The sequence below is a fragment of the Phocoena phocoena genome, chromosome 13 (assembly GCF_963924675.1).
Source record: "Phocoena phocoena chromosome 13, mPhoPho1.1, whole genome shotgun sequence".
Taxonomy (NCBI): domain Eukaryota; kingdom Metazoa; phylum Chordata; class Mammalia; order Artiodactyla; family Phocoenidae; genus Phocoena; species Phocoena phocoena.
The window spans coordinates 70932882-70948262 of record NC_089231.1 but is presented as its reverse complement, the minus strand read 5'-3'; the positions used below and the strand labels follow the sequence as shown (position 1 = coordinate 70948262).

The following is a 15381-nucleotide window of genomic DNA, read 5'->3' as shown; positions in this document are numbered from 1 at the left end:
ACCCACCACAGTGTCTAGCACATAGTAGGTGCTCAGTAAACATGCATTGAGCAAATAAATGACCAGTGGATGGAAGTTAGATGGCCTCTCTAATCACTCTGATAGGGTGATTAGAAGGATGATGCTGATATGAAGAGCCAAGTGTGGCTTTGCCAGACGGGGTAACTGTCTTGTATCACAGAGCAAGTTGCTAGCAGCATGGAACAAGAATTTTTGGAATATAGTGGGGGAACCTGATGGTCTGGGGCTCCTTCTGTTGGGGGAGGGATGGGGAGTGTTTGGGATCCCCATTTGGTAGCCTTGGGAAGTCCAAATAAAATTGTGTGTATCCTGGTCAGAGACCTTATTTATCCCTCAGTTTCAATGCCCGATCTGTCACCACATAATTAGAGATGCTGTGATTTGAATTTATTACCAAACATGGCTCTGCACTGTTGCTGTTGGACTTGTACCATATTGCAGTGTGAGCGTGGAGATTATTGTATAAATTATTCTCACTCACATAATCATCGTGATTTTAATTACTGTGTAATCTTCGCTAATTACTGTTGTACGTATCATTTGCTTTGGTACTGATTTAACACAACTGCTTTTTCATTTGGCTAAAAGACGGCATTACAACTTTTCCTTTTTCAGGGAAAAATTTGCTTTCTGTAAACATTTGCAGCCCCATACTCTCGGCTTGTGGTTCTTAGTTTAAAAGCAAAAGAGGGACTTCCCTGGTGGCACAGGAGATAGGACTCCGTGCTCCCAATGCAGGGGGCTGGGGTTCGATCCCTGGTCAGGGAACTAGATCCCACGTGTGTGCCGCAACTGAGAGTCCAAGTACCCCAACTAAGGCGCCCAAGCCACAACCAAGACCCCGCGCCGCAAACGAGACCCAGCTCAACCATATAAATAAATTAAAAAAAAAAAAAAAAAAGCAAAAGATTTAGACACCACCATCCTCCTTTGATCAACCCCCGTGGATTTTTATGTAGGATAAGGCGGGCTTGAATCAGTAAAAAGGTCTAAAAAACATAGGGGTTTTTCGTTTGTTTTTTTGTCTTTTTTTGGCTGCGTTGGGTCTTTGTTGCTATGGGCTTTCTCTAGTCGCAGTGAGCAGGGGCTACTCTTTGTTCCGGTGCGCGGGCTTCTCACTGCGGTGGCTTCTCTTGTGGCGGAGCACGGGCTCTAGGTGCAAGGGCTTCATTACTCGTGGCACATGGGCTCAGTAGTTGTGGCTCGCAGGGTCTAGAGTGCAGGCTCATTAGTTGTGGCACGCAGGCTTAGTTGCTCTGCGGCATGTGGGATCTTCCCAGACCAGGGCTCGAACCTGTGTCCCCTGCATTGGCAGGTGGATTCTTAACCACTGAGCCACCTGGGAAGCCCTAAGGTATTGTCTTTCAAATAAAGTTGTATTGCTTTCAAGAAAATACAATTACTCTACTGCAGGAGTGGGGGCAAGGATGGGTCATGTGAGACCTGCTTAAATGATTAGATAAGACTCGTTTGTAATTAGTTCATTAATTATGTAAATGTGAATGGATGCTATTTGGCATTAAAAACAGCTTGTTCTCAAAGTAGGTTAAGCATCAACTGCTAATCTTATTTCAATAGCACACTTATTTACTGGTCTCTGCATTCTTAGAACCAGAGCTCAGGATCTTTTTTTTTTTTTTTGCGGTGTGCAGTCCTATCACCGCTGTGGTCTCTCCCGTTGCGGAGCACAGGCTCCGGACGCGCAGGCCCAGCAGCCATGGCTCACGGGCCCAGCCGCTCCGAGGCATGTGGGATCTTCCCGGACCGGGGCACGAACCTTCGTCCACTGCATCGGCAGGCGGACTCTCAACCGCTGCACCACCAGGGAAGCCCCAAGCTCAGGATCATTTTAATCCATCCTGAATGTACTTAATGAATGAGCCTCTCATGAAACTGGTTTTATGTCTTCCTAGGACAAAAGGGTTCTTTACAGTTTTATCAGTATTGAGAAGGTTAGTGGGCAAGATGTGGAAACCGGAAGCATGGAAATTTTCAATGCAAATATACTAACCGTGGACCCAAGGCCTGAGCCAGTGAGGAGCCGGAGAAGCCTGCCTCTGTCCGGGGTTTATCTTTGGAGCCAGCATCACTCTTGGACAGGCTTCCATGGGAAGGAGGGCTGTTTTCTATCCAGAGCTCCAGGTCTTATATGATAGATCTGCAAATCTTTCTGGAATTTTGAGGCTCACCTAAGTTAGACGCAAGTTTGCGTAAAACCATTTGGATTAATCACGGATAGTTCAGGACGTTCTTGTAGTGTCTGTGGTTCTCTAACTGAACTAAACTTTTGTTTAGTAAACTTATCAAAACATACATACTGGAAACTGCATCTTTTGAAATTTTCAAAAATTGGTCATACCTTTGTAATAACTACGAAAATTGAAACCAGACCGTTGCTAGCCCCCTAACACCTTCTTGTATCTGGTCCAGTCGTGACCTCCTCCTTACTCAAAGGTAACCACCATCCTAATTTCTGCTCTGAATTTAGATAAGCCTATCTTTTGAACTCTCCAATGCCTTTAAGTTTAAATTTAGCTTTTCTGTTTTTCCTAAGTAGCAGTTTTCTCTGATACAAACTAGACTATCAAGCTGGATGCTGAGTGAGACTTTTCTACTCCTTTTGCTCAGTAAACATTTCTTCCTTAGTTTCCGTGCCCAGGAGGACATGCAGGGTCACTCGTACTTCCCTCCAGTCATACGTTGGTGAACTGCCTTCCCCTCTAGACTATAAGCTTCCTGAATGCAAGGTTTATTCACCTCAGTGTCAGCAGCAGCTGGCGTCATGGCACTCAACAAATGATCCTGAATGGCTAAAAGGAGGAGTGGATGGCTGGGTAACTTCCACTCGCCTAAAGATGCATTTTTATGATGAACTGGGTGCTGTTATGAAGAGGTCAGAGATTTTATGTGGTTATTGCCATTGTACAGTACTCATCTGAGCTAATGTCTACGCATAGAAAGTGAAAGAAAGCACTGAAAATTTATTTAAAATCTGTTGAGCCGAAGTTGAATCTCTAATCCGATTTACTTTACATACCCAGTTTGTTCTTTCAGGACATTGTGGAGGTTGTATCAGAGGGCAGGCTCAAGTTTGAGAGTCAGTACTTTCCCGTCTCATCAGATTGTGAAGCCCGGAGGCTCTCTCCTTCTCTGTTTTTCCAGGGGGACGATGAGGGGTTCAAACCAGATGTGGTTCCAGCTCCCTCTCAATTCTGAAGTTGATAAAATTCTCTAGAAATAAAACCAGGCTTTGGATTGGGTTTCGACATAGGAGGAATCCCCTCTAGGTTGTGTACCGGAAGTTCGTTTTGAATCTCTTGGTTTTAATCTCAAAGAAGTGGGTTTGGCTGACCCATAAGTGGGGCTGCTGGGGTCTGAATGAAGCAGCCAGATGAGGCAGATGGAGCCTTTTGTCCCCTCTTTCTTCATTCCCACAATCCCTCATCTTTCTTTTCCTCCATTCCTTCACTCTTTCCACTCCACGAACTTCCCTTAAGGGACTCTTCTAGATCCTGGGAATTCACAGAAGAAAAATACAGTCTAGTTCAGAATTAACAGTCTTGTTGGGAGTTAAAAACAAGCAAGCAGGGCTTCCCTGGTGGCGCAGTGGTTGAGAGTCCGCCTGCCGATGCAGGGGACGCGGGTTCGTGCCCCGGTCTGGGAAGATCCCACATGCTGCGGAGCGGCTGGGCCCGTGAGCCATGGCTGCTGAGCCTGCGCATCCGGAGCCTGTGCTCCGCAATGGGAGAGGCCACAACAGTGAGAAGCCCGCGTACTGCAAAAAAAAAAAAAAAAAAAAAAAACAAGCAAGCAAACAATTATAGGATAGAGGCTGGAGGAGCACAGGGGTTGTAGGACCAGAGGAGACCCCTAGCCCAGCCTGGGAGGTGGGCGAAGGCTTCTGGAAGTGGCTGCGGTGGGGCTGAACATTGAAGGGCGAGTAAAAATGTTTGCTTTTCTTTTCTTTTTTTTTTTTTTATCAGTTAAAGTAGTAAAGTGTCCTTTCCTTCCCCTTTCCCTCTCTCTCTTCTCCTTTCTCCTTCTTCTTCTTTTTTTTTTTTTTAAGCAATGAAGGTGTCTGGGCACCATCAACTCTGCTAGCCTCCACCTTAATTTGACAATGGTTTTTTTTTTTTCATATTGACTTTATTTCTATCTTTACCTTCGTCTCTACTTCTGTCTATATCTAAACAAATTTTTTTATGCCCAACAACGTGAAAGTAAGTTGAAAACATCATGACAGTTCTTAAGATAATTTCACATCTTCATCCTGCGAAGAAGGACTTTTCCTAACTATTTGCACCATCACTGCAGCTAAAAAAATGAACAAATCCACTGTATCATCCAAGATACCAACATTCATATTAACCCAACTGTTCTGAAGTTGTGTCACTGTAGTTTTTGAAAGAAGAACCCTATTAAGGGCACTCACTGCATCTCGTTGTTTTCTTTCTTTGGGTCTGTCTCTTAAAAAAAAAAGTAAATAGACTTTTTTTAGGGAAGGTTTAGACTTACAGAAAAACTGAGCTGAAAGAGCAGAGCGCCCATATTCCCCCGCCTGTGTCTTCCTCCCCTCAGTTTCCCCTCTTATTAACATCTCCCATTAGTCCTTAGTCTCTTTTAAACTAGAATGGTCCCCTTACCTCCCCGCCCCCATTGAAACCGCTTTTTTTGGTAGAGTTTCAGGCATGATTCTGATGGCAACTCTGTTCAAAACCCACTGGTCCTAGTACCTGGTGACCAGTAAGAATAGGTGGGTGAGACAAGGCAAATTCTGGTGACCCACAGGAGATACGTGGGCAGGTGTCCACTGAGGGCAGTTAATGGGTCATTTTTTTTAAGTGCCAAGGACTCAGTACCTGCTTAAGATCAGAGAAAACAGCAAGCAAGGCTTAAGAGTTATCTTGCCTCCTAAAAACATTATAGTATAAGGAATATAGGGGATTTACAGAGTCTGCTTCCTGACTCAAGTCTCTGCACCTTCAGGCCGGAAATAACCAGGCGGAGGGCCTCTCTGCGGCTTATTCCACAGCTTTCCTGCTTGCCATCAAGCAGGCCTCCCTGGGCATCGCACCCCCGTGGCCTCCTCCTTGCTTCGAGTCTTTCCCTTCAGCCGAGTGGCCTTTCTAAGCCCTAGTGTCTCTGCTTGTGAAATGTAGACATCAGCCCTTGCTGGTCCGGGGTTTTGCAGAAACCACTGAATAAGCTAACAGCTGGTAGGAGGGCTCTTCTACTTGGGGTGTCTTCCTCAACCCCTCCCACCACCAGATCCCACCCCTCTTCCGAAAGCCTGACTGCACCCCGCCGCCTCCAGAAAGGCTGTGCCCTCAGGCCCCAGCCCCTCGCCTCTCCGTTGCCAGCCTCCTGCCGCGTTTTACAGCCCACGGTTCCCAGTGTCCCTGGAGCTGCTCGCACTGCTGACCCTTCTGCGTGGGTTGATCCCGTGTCCACACCCACAGTGTGCCCTCCGAAAGGCTGAGGCAGCCCGTCTTCTCCTGCGAGGGGCTTAGCTGAGCATCGTATTGATGCATGCTCACTGAGGCCGAGGTGAGAGCCTCGGCTCTGCTCCTTCCTCTCCATCTGCCCTCTGAGCCTCCACTTCTAACTCTGTAAAGTGGAGCAAAGGCAACAGCTGGCAGCAGAGTGGAGTGGTCAGGACACGTGAATCCCGAAGCTGGATTCCTTAGTTTAAATTCACGTTTATTCCATGACAAATTACTTACCCTTCCTGAGCCTCATTTGTGAAATAGGAAGATTATAAGAGTTGCTGACTTAGAGGACCGTCGTGAAGATAAAATTGAATAACGTCTGCAGAGCCTAAAGGCGCGATATCCAGTGGCTCTCGTGATGCAGAGTTCACCTGCACGCTCTAGGGATTTAATAAATGTCTCGTGTTTCCCACCGCATCAGGCACAGTGTTGGGCACCGTGTCAGCTTCTGTTGTAGACCATCAACTGCTGTGTTGGACTCGGTTACAGTACCTTCAGGCCATCTTCAAAGGACATCTGGTTTCCCATCCAGACCTCGATGTTAAAGAACATCGATACATTTTTAATTTCCTCTTTAATTTCAGGGTGTTGATGAAGAATGGGGGGGGTGATAGCATGTCTTTGGGGATGATTCATGGCGTCATTAAATCTGCATCGAGGGCTTCCCTGGTGGCGCAGTGGTTGAGAGTCTGCCTGCCGATGCAGGGGACACGAGTTCGTGCCCCGGTCCGGGAAGATCCCACATGCCGCGGAGCGGCTGGGCCCGTGGGCCATGGCCGCTGAGCCTGCGCGTCCGGAGCCTGTGCTCCGCAACGGGAGAGGCCACGACAGTGAGAGGCCCACGTACTGCGGAAAAAAAAAAAAAAAATCTGCATCGAGTTTCCTATAGTTACTGTTGGCTCAGGCTCTGCTCAGACTCAGACCTGGGAATTCTGGTTTTGATTGTATGATTGTGACTAATGCCAGTGAAACCAGTGTCTCCCTGACTTGGGCCTCTCTATGTTTTACTCATTGTGTCTCAGTCGATTTTGAACAATGTATGTGTGTAGACATGAGTTCCAGTGGTTGAGGTTTCCTCTTAGCTTTCTACCTGTTGGGGGGGGTGTGATGTTGTGGAAGGACAAAGCAATGGCTTCAGATCCAGGCCCTGCCACTGAGCAGTGAGAGCCTCGAGCAGATGACTTCTCACTGGTGAGCCTCAGTTTCCTCATCTGCAGGATGGGGTGATTATCCACATCCTGATGAGATGATACATACAAAGTACATGCGTTATTTTCTTCACCCAGTACTCATGGAAAGACTACTGCTGTGGGAGGCACTAGAGAGAAGACGATGGAGCTGCATTCACAGGATGGCCTGTCAGGGGAGGGGATGTGGCCCGACTTGGAGACACGTGCGTCAGCATCTGGCTTGCTCTGAGGCTGAACAGACCACTTGGGTATCCTCACCCCTTTTCTGTGCTGCTCAGAGCAGGCTCGGACCTAGGAATTGTTTATTCTTGAACATCTGCCCTCGATCCTCAATCTAATCTAACCTGATGGGAGGGGCCATTAATTGAAAAACAATCATTAAGATTTTAAACATATATTTATTAGTAGTAATGTTTTGAAATGAATAAGTAATATATATGCAAGTTCAATTGCACCAGAATCCACCTGGCATGAAGAGCTGGGGGCAGGTGGAGGTGTACGTGGGCCACTACGCTCATGTGTACTGACTGTCCCAATGACGTACGTCATCTCTGTGAGTTTGGGAGTTACTGTTCCCACTGTCACAGCGAGGCTTCACAAGGTGCCTGGCTAGTAAGGGACAGAGCTAGGATTTGAACCCAGGCCTGTCTGCTTCCTGAAGCCCGTATTCTTAGCCTTGCAGGTTAGAAAGAGTAAAAATTCCAGCATTTCTGCATGATCATATCCTGATTTATCTAATAAGCCTTCATGCATGTGAGCCACCAATACTTAGAGAAAAAGAAATAAAAGGAATCCAAATTGGCAAAGAAGTAAAACTGTCACTGTTTGCAGATGACATGATACTATACGTAGAAAATCCTAAAGACGCTACCAGAAAACTACTAGAGCTAATCAATGAATTCAGTAAAGTTGCAGGATACAAAATTAATACACAGAAATCTCTTGCATTCCTATACACTAACAATGAAAGATCAGAAAGAGAAATTAAGGAAACAATCCCATTTACCATCGCCTCAAGAAGAATAAAATACCTAGGAATAAACCTACCTGAGGAGACAAAAGACCTCTACTCTGTAAACTATAAGATGCTGATGAAAGAAATGGAAGACAACACAAACAGATGGAAAGATATATCATGTTCTTGGATTGGAAGAGTCAATATTGTCAAAAAGACTGTAATACCCAAGGCAATCTACAGATTCAGTGCAATCCCTATTAAACTATCAATGGCATTTGTCACAGAACTAGAGCAAAAATTTTTTTAATTTATATGGAAACACAAAAGACCCCAAATAACCAAAGCGATCTAGAGAAAGAAAGACGGAACTGGAGGAATCAGACTCCCTGACTTCAGACTCTACCACAAAGCTACAGTATTTGTATATATTCTTTTGTTCATCAATTCACTTAATGGACATTTATCAGATGCCTACTATGCGCCAGAGGACTCAAGGTCCACTCATTCGTCCAGCACATATTTAGTGAGCACCTACTATGTGCTAGGGATCTGGCACTCCACTCATTCACTCAACAGATGTTTACTGAATGCCTGCTGTGTGCTCAGATACTGTTCTAGGCACAGGAATAGAGCAGTGAATGCAACAGACAAAAACTCTTACCCTCCTGGAGCTCTCTCTTATCTCCACAACATTGCAGGGTTGACCTGGTTTCCCCCCATTGTACAGCTGAAGAAACTGAGGCCTAGAGAAGTTAGGTGCCTATCCCAAGGCAAGTGAGTGGCTAGTGAGTGGCAGAATCAGACTAGACTCCAAGGGACAGATGTTACCTGGTAACCCTGTATCTCATCACAGAGTTTGGAGGAAGTTTCCAGAGAAGGGTGCTGCTGGCTGTGGGGTTGGAACGCCACCTCTGCTACTCCCAACTGTGTGTGCCACCCCTCCTCACTGTGCCCCGAGCTCACAACTTCTAACCCCCAGGGTGGCCGTCGAGGTTGTAAATGGACGTGGCAGTCAGCTCCATGCAGGCAGGTGGCCCACCCGCTTGTTCTCCCCTGTATCCATGGCAGCAGCACGGCGCCCAGCACATAGTAGGTGCTCAGTCAGGGGTAACTCTTTCAGACCCAGCCTGGAGCCTGTGTGGCTGGATGCCCAGGAATGCCGCTGGCTCCTTATCAGGCAGGTATGCTACAAGCCTCTTCCTGTTGGTGTAGACTGAGGGGCAGGTGCAGAAGTTCCCAGGATGTTTCTGGAGTCCCTCCTCAGAGAATCACAGTGCCCCCGCCTAGCTCGTGTCTGCACCCGTCTCCCAGAGACTCGGAGTACGTCCTGTGCATCACATCTCTCCCTGGCTGAGGCAGGCACAGCAACGTCTTGATTAGCCACCACCCATCCGTCACGCGATGCCAATGGAAGGGAGTTCCACCTGAGCTGAGCCATCCCATGAGGACAGCTGGGGAAAAAATGAGTCTTCCCAGGCCCCTGGAGGAAGATAAGGGAATGTGCTTGAAGTGTCCAGAGCCAGGGCAGAAACGGAGAGGATCACCGTGACCCAGACAGCGGAGCTAGTACCCACACCCTGAAGCTTGCAAGAGGGCGTCTGCATTCAGATTCAGTTCTGCGGTCTCCACACAGAAAGGAGTGGATGCAGCAAACTTCTTTGGAGTGGTGGAGCAGACAGGAAATAGAAAAAGATGCTGCAGAGGCGTGGGTGGATTTCTGGGTGGTAAACCCAGGAGACAGCACTCAGCCAAGCCGAGGCTTCTCTCTTTCTCTCCTTCTCCCACACCGCTTCCCCATCTCCCCTCCCTCCCTCCTCACTCTGCCCTCCCCCACTGAGTCTACACTGCTGGGACTGTGTTCTGGTTTCCAGCCCCCCAGCTGAGGCTCTGAAGGCACCAACCAGACCGCTCCAGAAGGAGGGACCTGCCCACTCCACCCCGTGACATCCACACGTGGGCCCCCAGCAGGGCTCCGTGCTCAGTACTTGGGGGCAGCCAGGGGGGCCCTGAGCGGGTGTCCCTTCCGGAAGATGCTGCTCCTTGTGGGCCTTGGGGAAGGCGGGCACATCTCCGCTGCTCTGGCCCAGCCGAGGTCCCCCACGGCTCCAGCCCAGCGAGCCTGTGTCCTCTGCGCCTGGACAGCAGCACACATGGGCTGCGACCTCCAGACCCCACTCCTGGGCTGCTGACGGTTTCGTGTGCCCCGGCCTGTCCCACCTTGTGGTCAGAGATGAGGAAGGCCAGCCCTCAGCTGCCAGCCCACACCCCACCTGCGGCCCTCCCCTCTGTCCCCCTGGCCTTGCCCTCAGCCTCCCTCTTCCTTCGCCACCTCCATCGCCACTGGTCTCTTCCTCTCCATTCCCCCATCCGTTCTCACTTCACCTTCCCTCTTGTTGGTCCTGCTTCTACTTCTTCCCACTTCTCTTTGCCCCTCCTCCACTTTCCTCATCCTACCTACTTTCTCTTCCTCGGAGACTTGATTTCCAAGGGAGACTTGACTCAGTTCGACAACGCTTACTGAGCACCTCCTGTGTGCTGGGCACAGTGCCGAGTCAGGGTGTAGAGATGAGACTCGGCAGGGTCTCGACAGCACAGGCTGGAGAGCTGGGGTTCCCCCACCCTCCTCTCCTTCTGCCCTTTTCCCCTGCTTCCTCTCCTTCCCCAACTCCACCCTCTCCTCCTATAGCTTCTCTTCCCTCCCTGTCTCGGCCTCTGCAGCCAGAGGGGAGCTGGGGCGAGTGGGATGGCAGAGTCCCAGGAGGCCCGGCAACAGGAGCCCTGGGTGCTGCCATCCCCACATGACAGATGATGGTGGAGATTGAGCGCCCAAGACACATTCATCACGTCCGCCTCCTTTCAGGGCCAAGACAGGACGGAAATGACTTTTGTCAGCTCTGCGGCAGCCCAGTGCCCCTGGCAGCTCCAAGCTGTTTATTAAAAAAAAAAAAAAAAAGATGAAGAAGAGAAAGAAAGGCATGTGGATGCCATCTTGCCATGTGTTAGGGGAGCGATTCTAAAGTGATGATGTTGACAAACACCCCTTCAGGTAATCACACAGGAGCTCTCCAGCTCCCTTCCTAGCCTGCGTCCAGCTGTGACGGAGATGGAAGGTGACAGGCAAGAAATAGGAAGGGAGCAGCTGCTCTGGGCAAATTGCGAGGCTTTTGTTTGAGCACATGGGGGCCAGCCTTTGCCGGGAGTGATGGGACGCAGGGTCACCTGCCCGTTCATTCTCCTGCCCACTCCTCTTGGGACGTCACATGAGGCTTTCGTGGAGCCCAGTGGTGGGTTAGGCTCCAGAGACCCAGAGGTTGTTAGCAGTAATCATAATGAGCCCTAACGACTAATTATTGACGATTAATAGCTATTCATTATCGATTATTATTAATCATAACTGTTAACCATTATTTGAGGAGCTAGGTGCCCGGCATGGGGCCCAGGGCTTTTCTTCCCTCCCCTTGATCTCCCTGTGAGATCAGGACGGTGACATGGGCTAGGAGGAGGGGGAAGGAGCGCATCCAACGAAGGGAACAGCAAATGCAAACCCCGGAGGCAGGAAGAGCGTGGCCTGTCCCAGGAGACCCATGTGGCTGCAGCAGAGTGAGCCAGGGGCTAACTCACAAGACAGGAGGTTGGGGAGGGGGTCGGGAGCCTGAGCCCCCTGGAAGACTAAGGATAGTAAGGACAGTGCGTGATGGAGGCAGCGCGTCGACACGCCTACCTTGGGGTCCATCTCGTGGTCTCCTCACCGCCCCCAGACTGTGACATTGGTCCTCTCCACCTAGCTGACCTAGGGCATGAGGAGGGACAGATGAGCGCAGCCAGTCCTGTGCCTGTCACTCAGGGAACCTTTGCACAGAGTATTATCGCCAGGGTCCTGGGTCAGGGGAGGCTCCTGCTAGCATCAGAAGAGAGAGGCTTATGGGCTGGTGGGAGCTCAGGAAGGCAGTGCCTAGGTCCCTACCCAGGTCCCTGAAAAAGATCCCAATCCCCTACCCTATCTGTACTCTCCTCTCCACTCCTGACATCACCTCCAGGGGCCATGGGCTTGGCTCCTTCTGAGACTGAAAAGCCCTTTGGGTCACTGTGGTCAGCTCTTTTCCCTCTAAACTATCCTACATGGTCAGGGGATGGAAATGGTGATAATCGGACTGTGGTGAGCAGGACACCTTCCTCGGTCTTGTGCCAGCATTCCAACCTTTATGTGTAGGAGGCTGGCTCCTGTAATCCTTCCTGTCGTGACAGAGCAGCAAGCAGGGGCTGACGACGGGAACCTGCATCACCATCGCTCCCACCTTCTTCAGGCTGAGCCCTGGCCCGGGCTGCCACGCCCAAACTCTGACATTTGGCGCCCCTTCTTGCTTTTTTGTAAATTACAGCTTTGCTGTTGTCTGGGGAGGAGGTCGCTTGTCTTAGAGGGAGGACAAATAGATTTTATTTTTTTAAAGAACAGTGGATGGATTCCAGTCTCTCTCCTCTAAGCCCTGCTTTTCGTCTTACAGCCTATAATTTTGCCCCACTGTGAGATTCCCACTCTTCAGAGGCAGTGGTTTTGGCTCAGCTGCTGCAAAATGCCTCTGCCTGGCAGTCCCAGAATAGAAAGCGTCTGTCCTCTTGTGTATAGTCTTGGTTTCAAGACGATTTGATGGAGCTGTTTCCCTTTTGAAGGACCGTGGTTTTTTTGTTGTTTGTTTGTTTGTTTTTAATCCCACCCGCATCCCATGAAACAGTCGGGTGTCACGGAGCATCTCGTTCAGGTGCATGTTTGGGTCACTGGCTCCAGCAGGCTCTGCTTGGTGGGGCTGTCCTCCGGGCTTGGCCCTAAATAAATAAATAAATAGCCTCCCGTAGGTGCCCCTGAGTCTTCAAGAAGCAAATTACCTATTTCACAGCAGGCTGTGTGGTGATAGGTCTTATCATGTCAGAGATGATGCCTCGTAAATCTTAGTCATCTCTCAGAGGTGCAGTTTTAACCTACTCAAACGTACTTAGTCAGGTTTAATTATAGACAGAAATTGCATTTCAGAAAGCGACAAGAAATCATTTGCACGGCTTGAGTCTGCACATTCAATCGTACGGTTCGTTGGAGGGTGCAGGTGGGGTCAGCATTTCCAAAGAAAAATAGTATTAGTGCCCGCGCTCTGGGACTCAGTCGCGTCGACTGTGGAGACGGCACGGTGTCCGCTGACGGCGGGTTTCTTCTTGGCGCAGGATCCAGGAGGAGGCCAGCGACGGGGCCCAGGACGCCCACGGCAGGACCTGGGGGGACAAGGCCGCGTCCCCGCTCTCCCTCCGCCGAGGAAAGTATGGCCACTTCGGGGACGGCGAAGAGTGTGGCGTCCAGAGAAAGCCCCCGGAGAGGTCGGGCGCGCTGTCCTCCTCCCCGTCTTCCTGGAGTGGAGACGTGTCCCCGCGGCCCAGGGACAAGCTGCCCAGCCCATCGGCTGCCCTGTCGGAGTTCGTGGAAGGGCTCCGGAGGAAGAGAGCGCAGAGGGTCCGGGGGTCGCCGCTGGGCCTGGAGGACTGGCCCACCCTCCCCATCTACCAGACCACCGGGGCGTCCACGCTGCGGAGGGCCAAGACCAGCAGCGACGAGGGCGCTCTGGCTCTGAGGGCTGGGACCGAGTCACCCCTGGATGCGTCGGCCGGGCTCCTGCGGTCCACCAGCCTGAAGTGCATCTCCTCGAAGAGCGTGGGGGGTCCCAGCCCGCCGCCCGAGAAGCTGAAGACCCGCTTCAGTTCCTGCGAGTCCCTCCTGGAATCGGGGCCTGGCTCGCGGAGGACCCCGAGCTCCCCGACGGCGCTTAGGGGCTCGTTCTTGTCACCCACGCTGCGCCCGCGGAGGCGCTGTCTGGAGTCCTCGCTGGAAGATGCAGGCTGTCCGGACCTCGGGAAGGAGCCGCTCGTCTTCCAGAACCGCCAGTTTGCACACCTGATGGGGGACCCACTGGGCAGCGACCCATTCAGCTGGAAGGTCCCGAGCCTCAACTATGAACGCAAGACCCAAGTGGGTTTCGATGACTTCCTCCCGGCCATCCGGAAGCCGGAGACACCCACGTCCTTGGCCCGAGCGGCCAAAGATGGGCAAGGCAGTTCACAGCATGCAAGTGTCCACTTTGAGACGGAAGAGGCCGACGGGGGCTTTGTCCCAGGGATCACCACCGTTTTGAAAAAGAGCCCGGAGTCCAAGGAGGACCCCGCTCACCTCTCCGACTCATCCTCCTCCTCCAGCTCCATCGTGTCCTTCAAAAGCGCCGACAGCATCAAGAGTCGGCCAAGAATCCCACGGCTGGAGGGTGACGGTGGTGAGAGAACATCCCCTGAGATCAGAGCGCCGGGGACAGGGAGGGAAGAGGAGGATGTTGAGAGCATCATGAAGAAATACCTGCAGAAGTAGGAACCAGCTCAGGTAACGGCGACAGGCTGGCCTGTCCTCCTGGGGGGTGAGACGAGGTGGTCCACCCAGGTCTGGCAGCCTGGAGGCAACCGGTTTCTCTGCTCTTGAAAATACAGACCCATCAGAAAGTGTGAGGGTCCTGTGGGGGGCGGGGGAGAGGGTGCTGAAGGAGGCGCTGGGCTTTTAAAGTTTTCCCACCCTTGTCCTGTTCTCTTTCCAGCGCTCCTCTCACCTGGTGCTGGGGGGAGCCATGGGGGCATCTGTCCACACAGTGACGGGAGAGCCCGGGTGGATGGGGGGAGGGTCAGGCTAGCGTAGACGAGGCCTTGACGTTAGTGAAGTCCAACTCTTGCATTAAATGTGTAAAGAGAAACTGGGGCCCAAGAAGGGGGAGGAGGGGACAAGTACAGAGATCCCAGAGCGACACCGTGGGAGCAGCAGTGCTTCCCTCTGCCTTCTCCTCCCATCCCGATCCTGGCACTTCTCTGCAGTAAAGGTAGGAAGAGACATTCATTGCTAATAACAGCTCCAGTTGATTGAATGTGTTTATCAGGCAGTCATTTGGTGCCCACAGTTACCCCAAGAGGTGGTGAGTATGATTTATTCCCATTCTACAGGTTGACAAACTGAGAATCATATAGGTTAAGGCACTTGTACAGAATCACCCAGGCAGAACTGGGATTCGAATCTCCAGAGTCCCCACACTTTTGTTGGTGATACTTTTTCTTAGGTACTTATTCTAGGCCTCTTTGTGAGTAAACTCAGAGCCACACTGATGGAGCTGGGTCTTTAAAGGGGTTGCCTCTATGGAGGGCAAACTGAGGCAGAGCTTAGAATCATACATCTAAAGGGGGGGTTGGAACTCACAGACTCCAACCTCACTCTTGGGCAAGTGAGGAGGACCTCAAGATCAAGGTCACCCAGTGAGTCTGCCACCAACCCAGCCACCCTGACTCCCAGTCCAGTGCTCTTTGCCCTGAGGCCAGGCTGGCCCCTGACTGCGCCTCGTAGGGCATGTTTCAGACTCCAGGGCACTGAGTCTTCCACTTCACAGCTCCCGACTGAAATGCAAAGCCCCATGAAGCAGTGGAGGGGGAGTTAGAGCCTCCCTCTGGGTTCAGATGCGATGCAAACCCACATCCCAGTGGCGGGTCCCCCACCCCGGTGTCCGTAGATCTCCGCGTCACTGAAGCTCAGAACTCGCAGCGACTCAAGGCTCAGGTGGTCAAGTGGTCGTGCTCAGCCCACACCTGGCTCAGCCGCCAGCCCTCCTTCCAGAGGCCTCCTGGACCCAAACAAGCCGCACGTCCTGTCACTTTGAGAGTC

The 15381-nt window shown here is 51.2% G+C and overlaps 1 protein-coding gene across 1 annotated transcript in view; it reads left to right on the top strand.

Moving 5' to 3' along the window:
- Window positions 1-14055, top strand: part of MYO18B (myosin XVIIIB) — a 221672-nt gene extending 207617 nt beyond the window's left edge. The window contains exon 42 of the mRNA XM_065889514.1: window positions 12870-14055. Within this exon, the coding sequence (XP_065745586.1) occupies window positions 12870-14055 (1186 nt within the window). The remainder of the gene's footprint in view (window positions 1-12869) is intronic.
- The last annotated feature ends 1326 nt before the right edge of the window (window positions 14056-15381 follow it).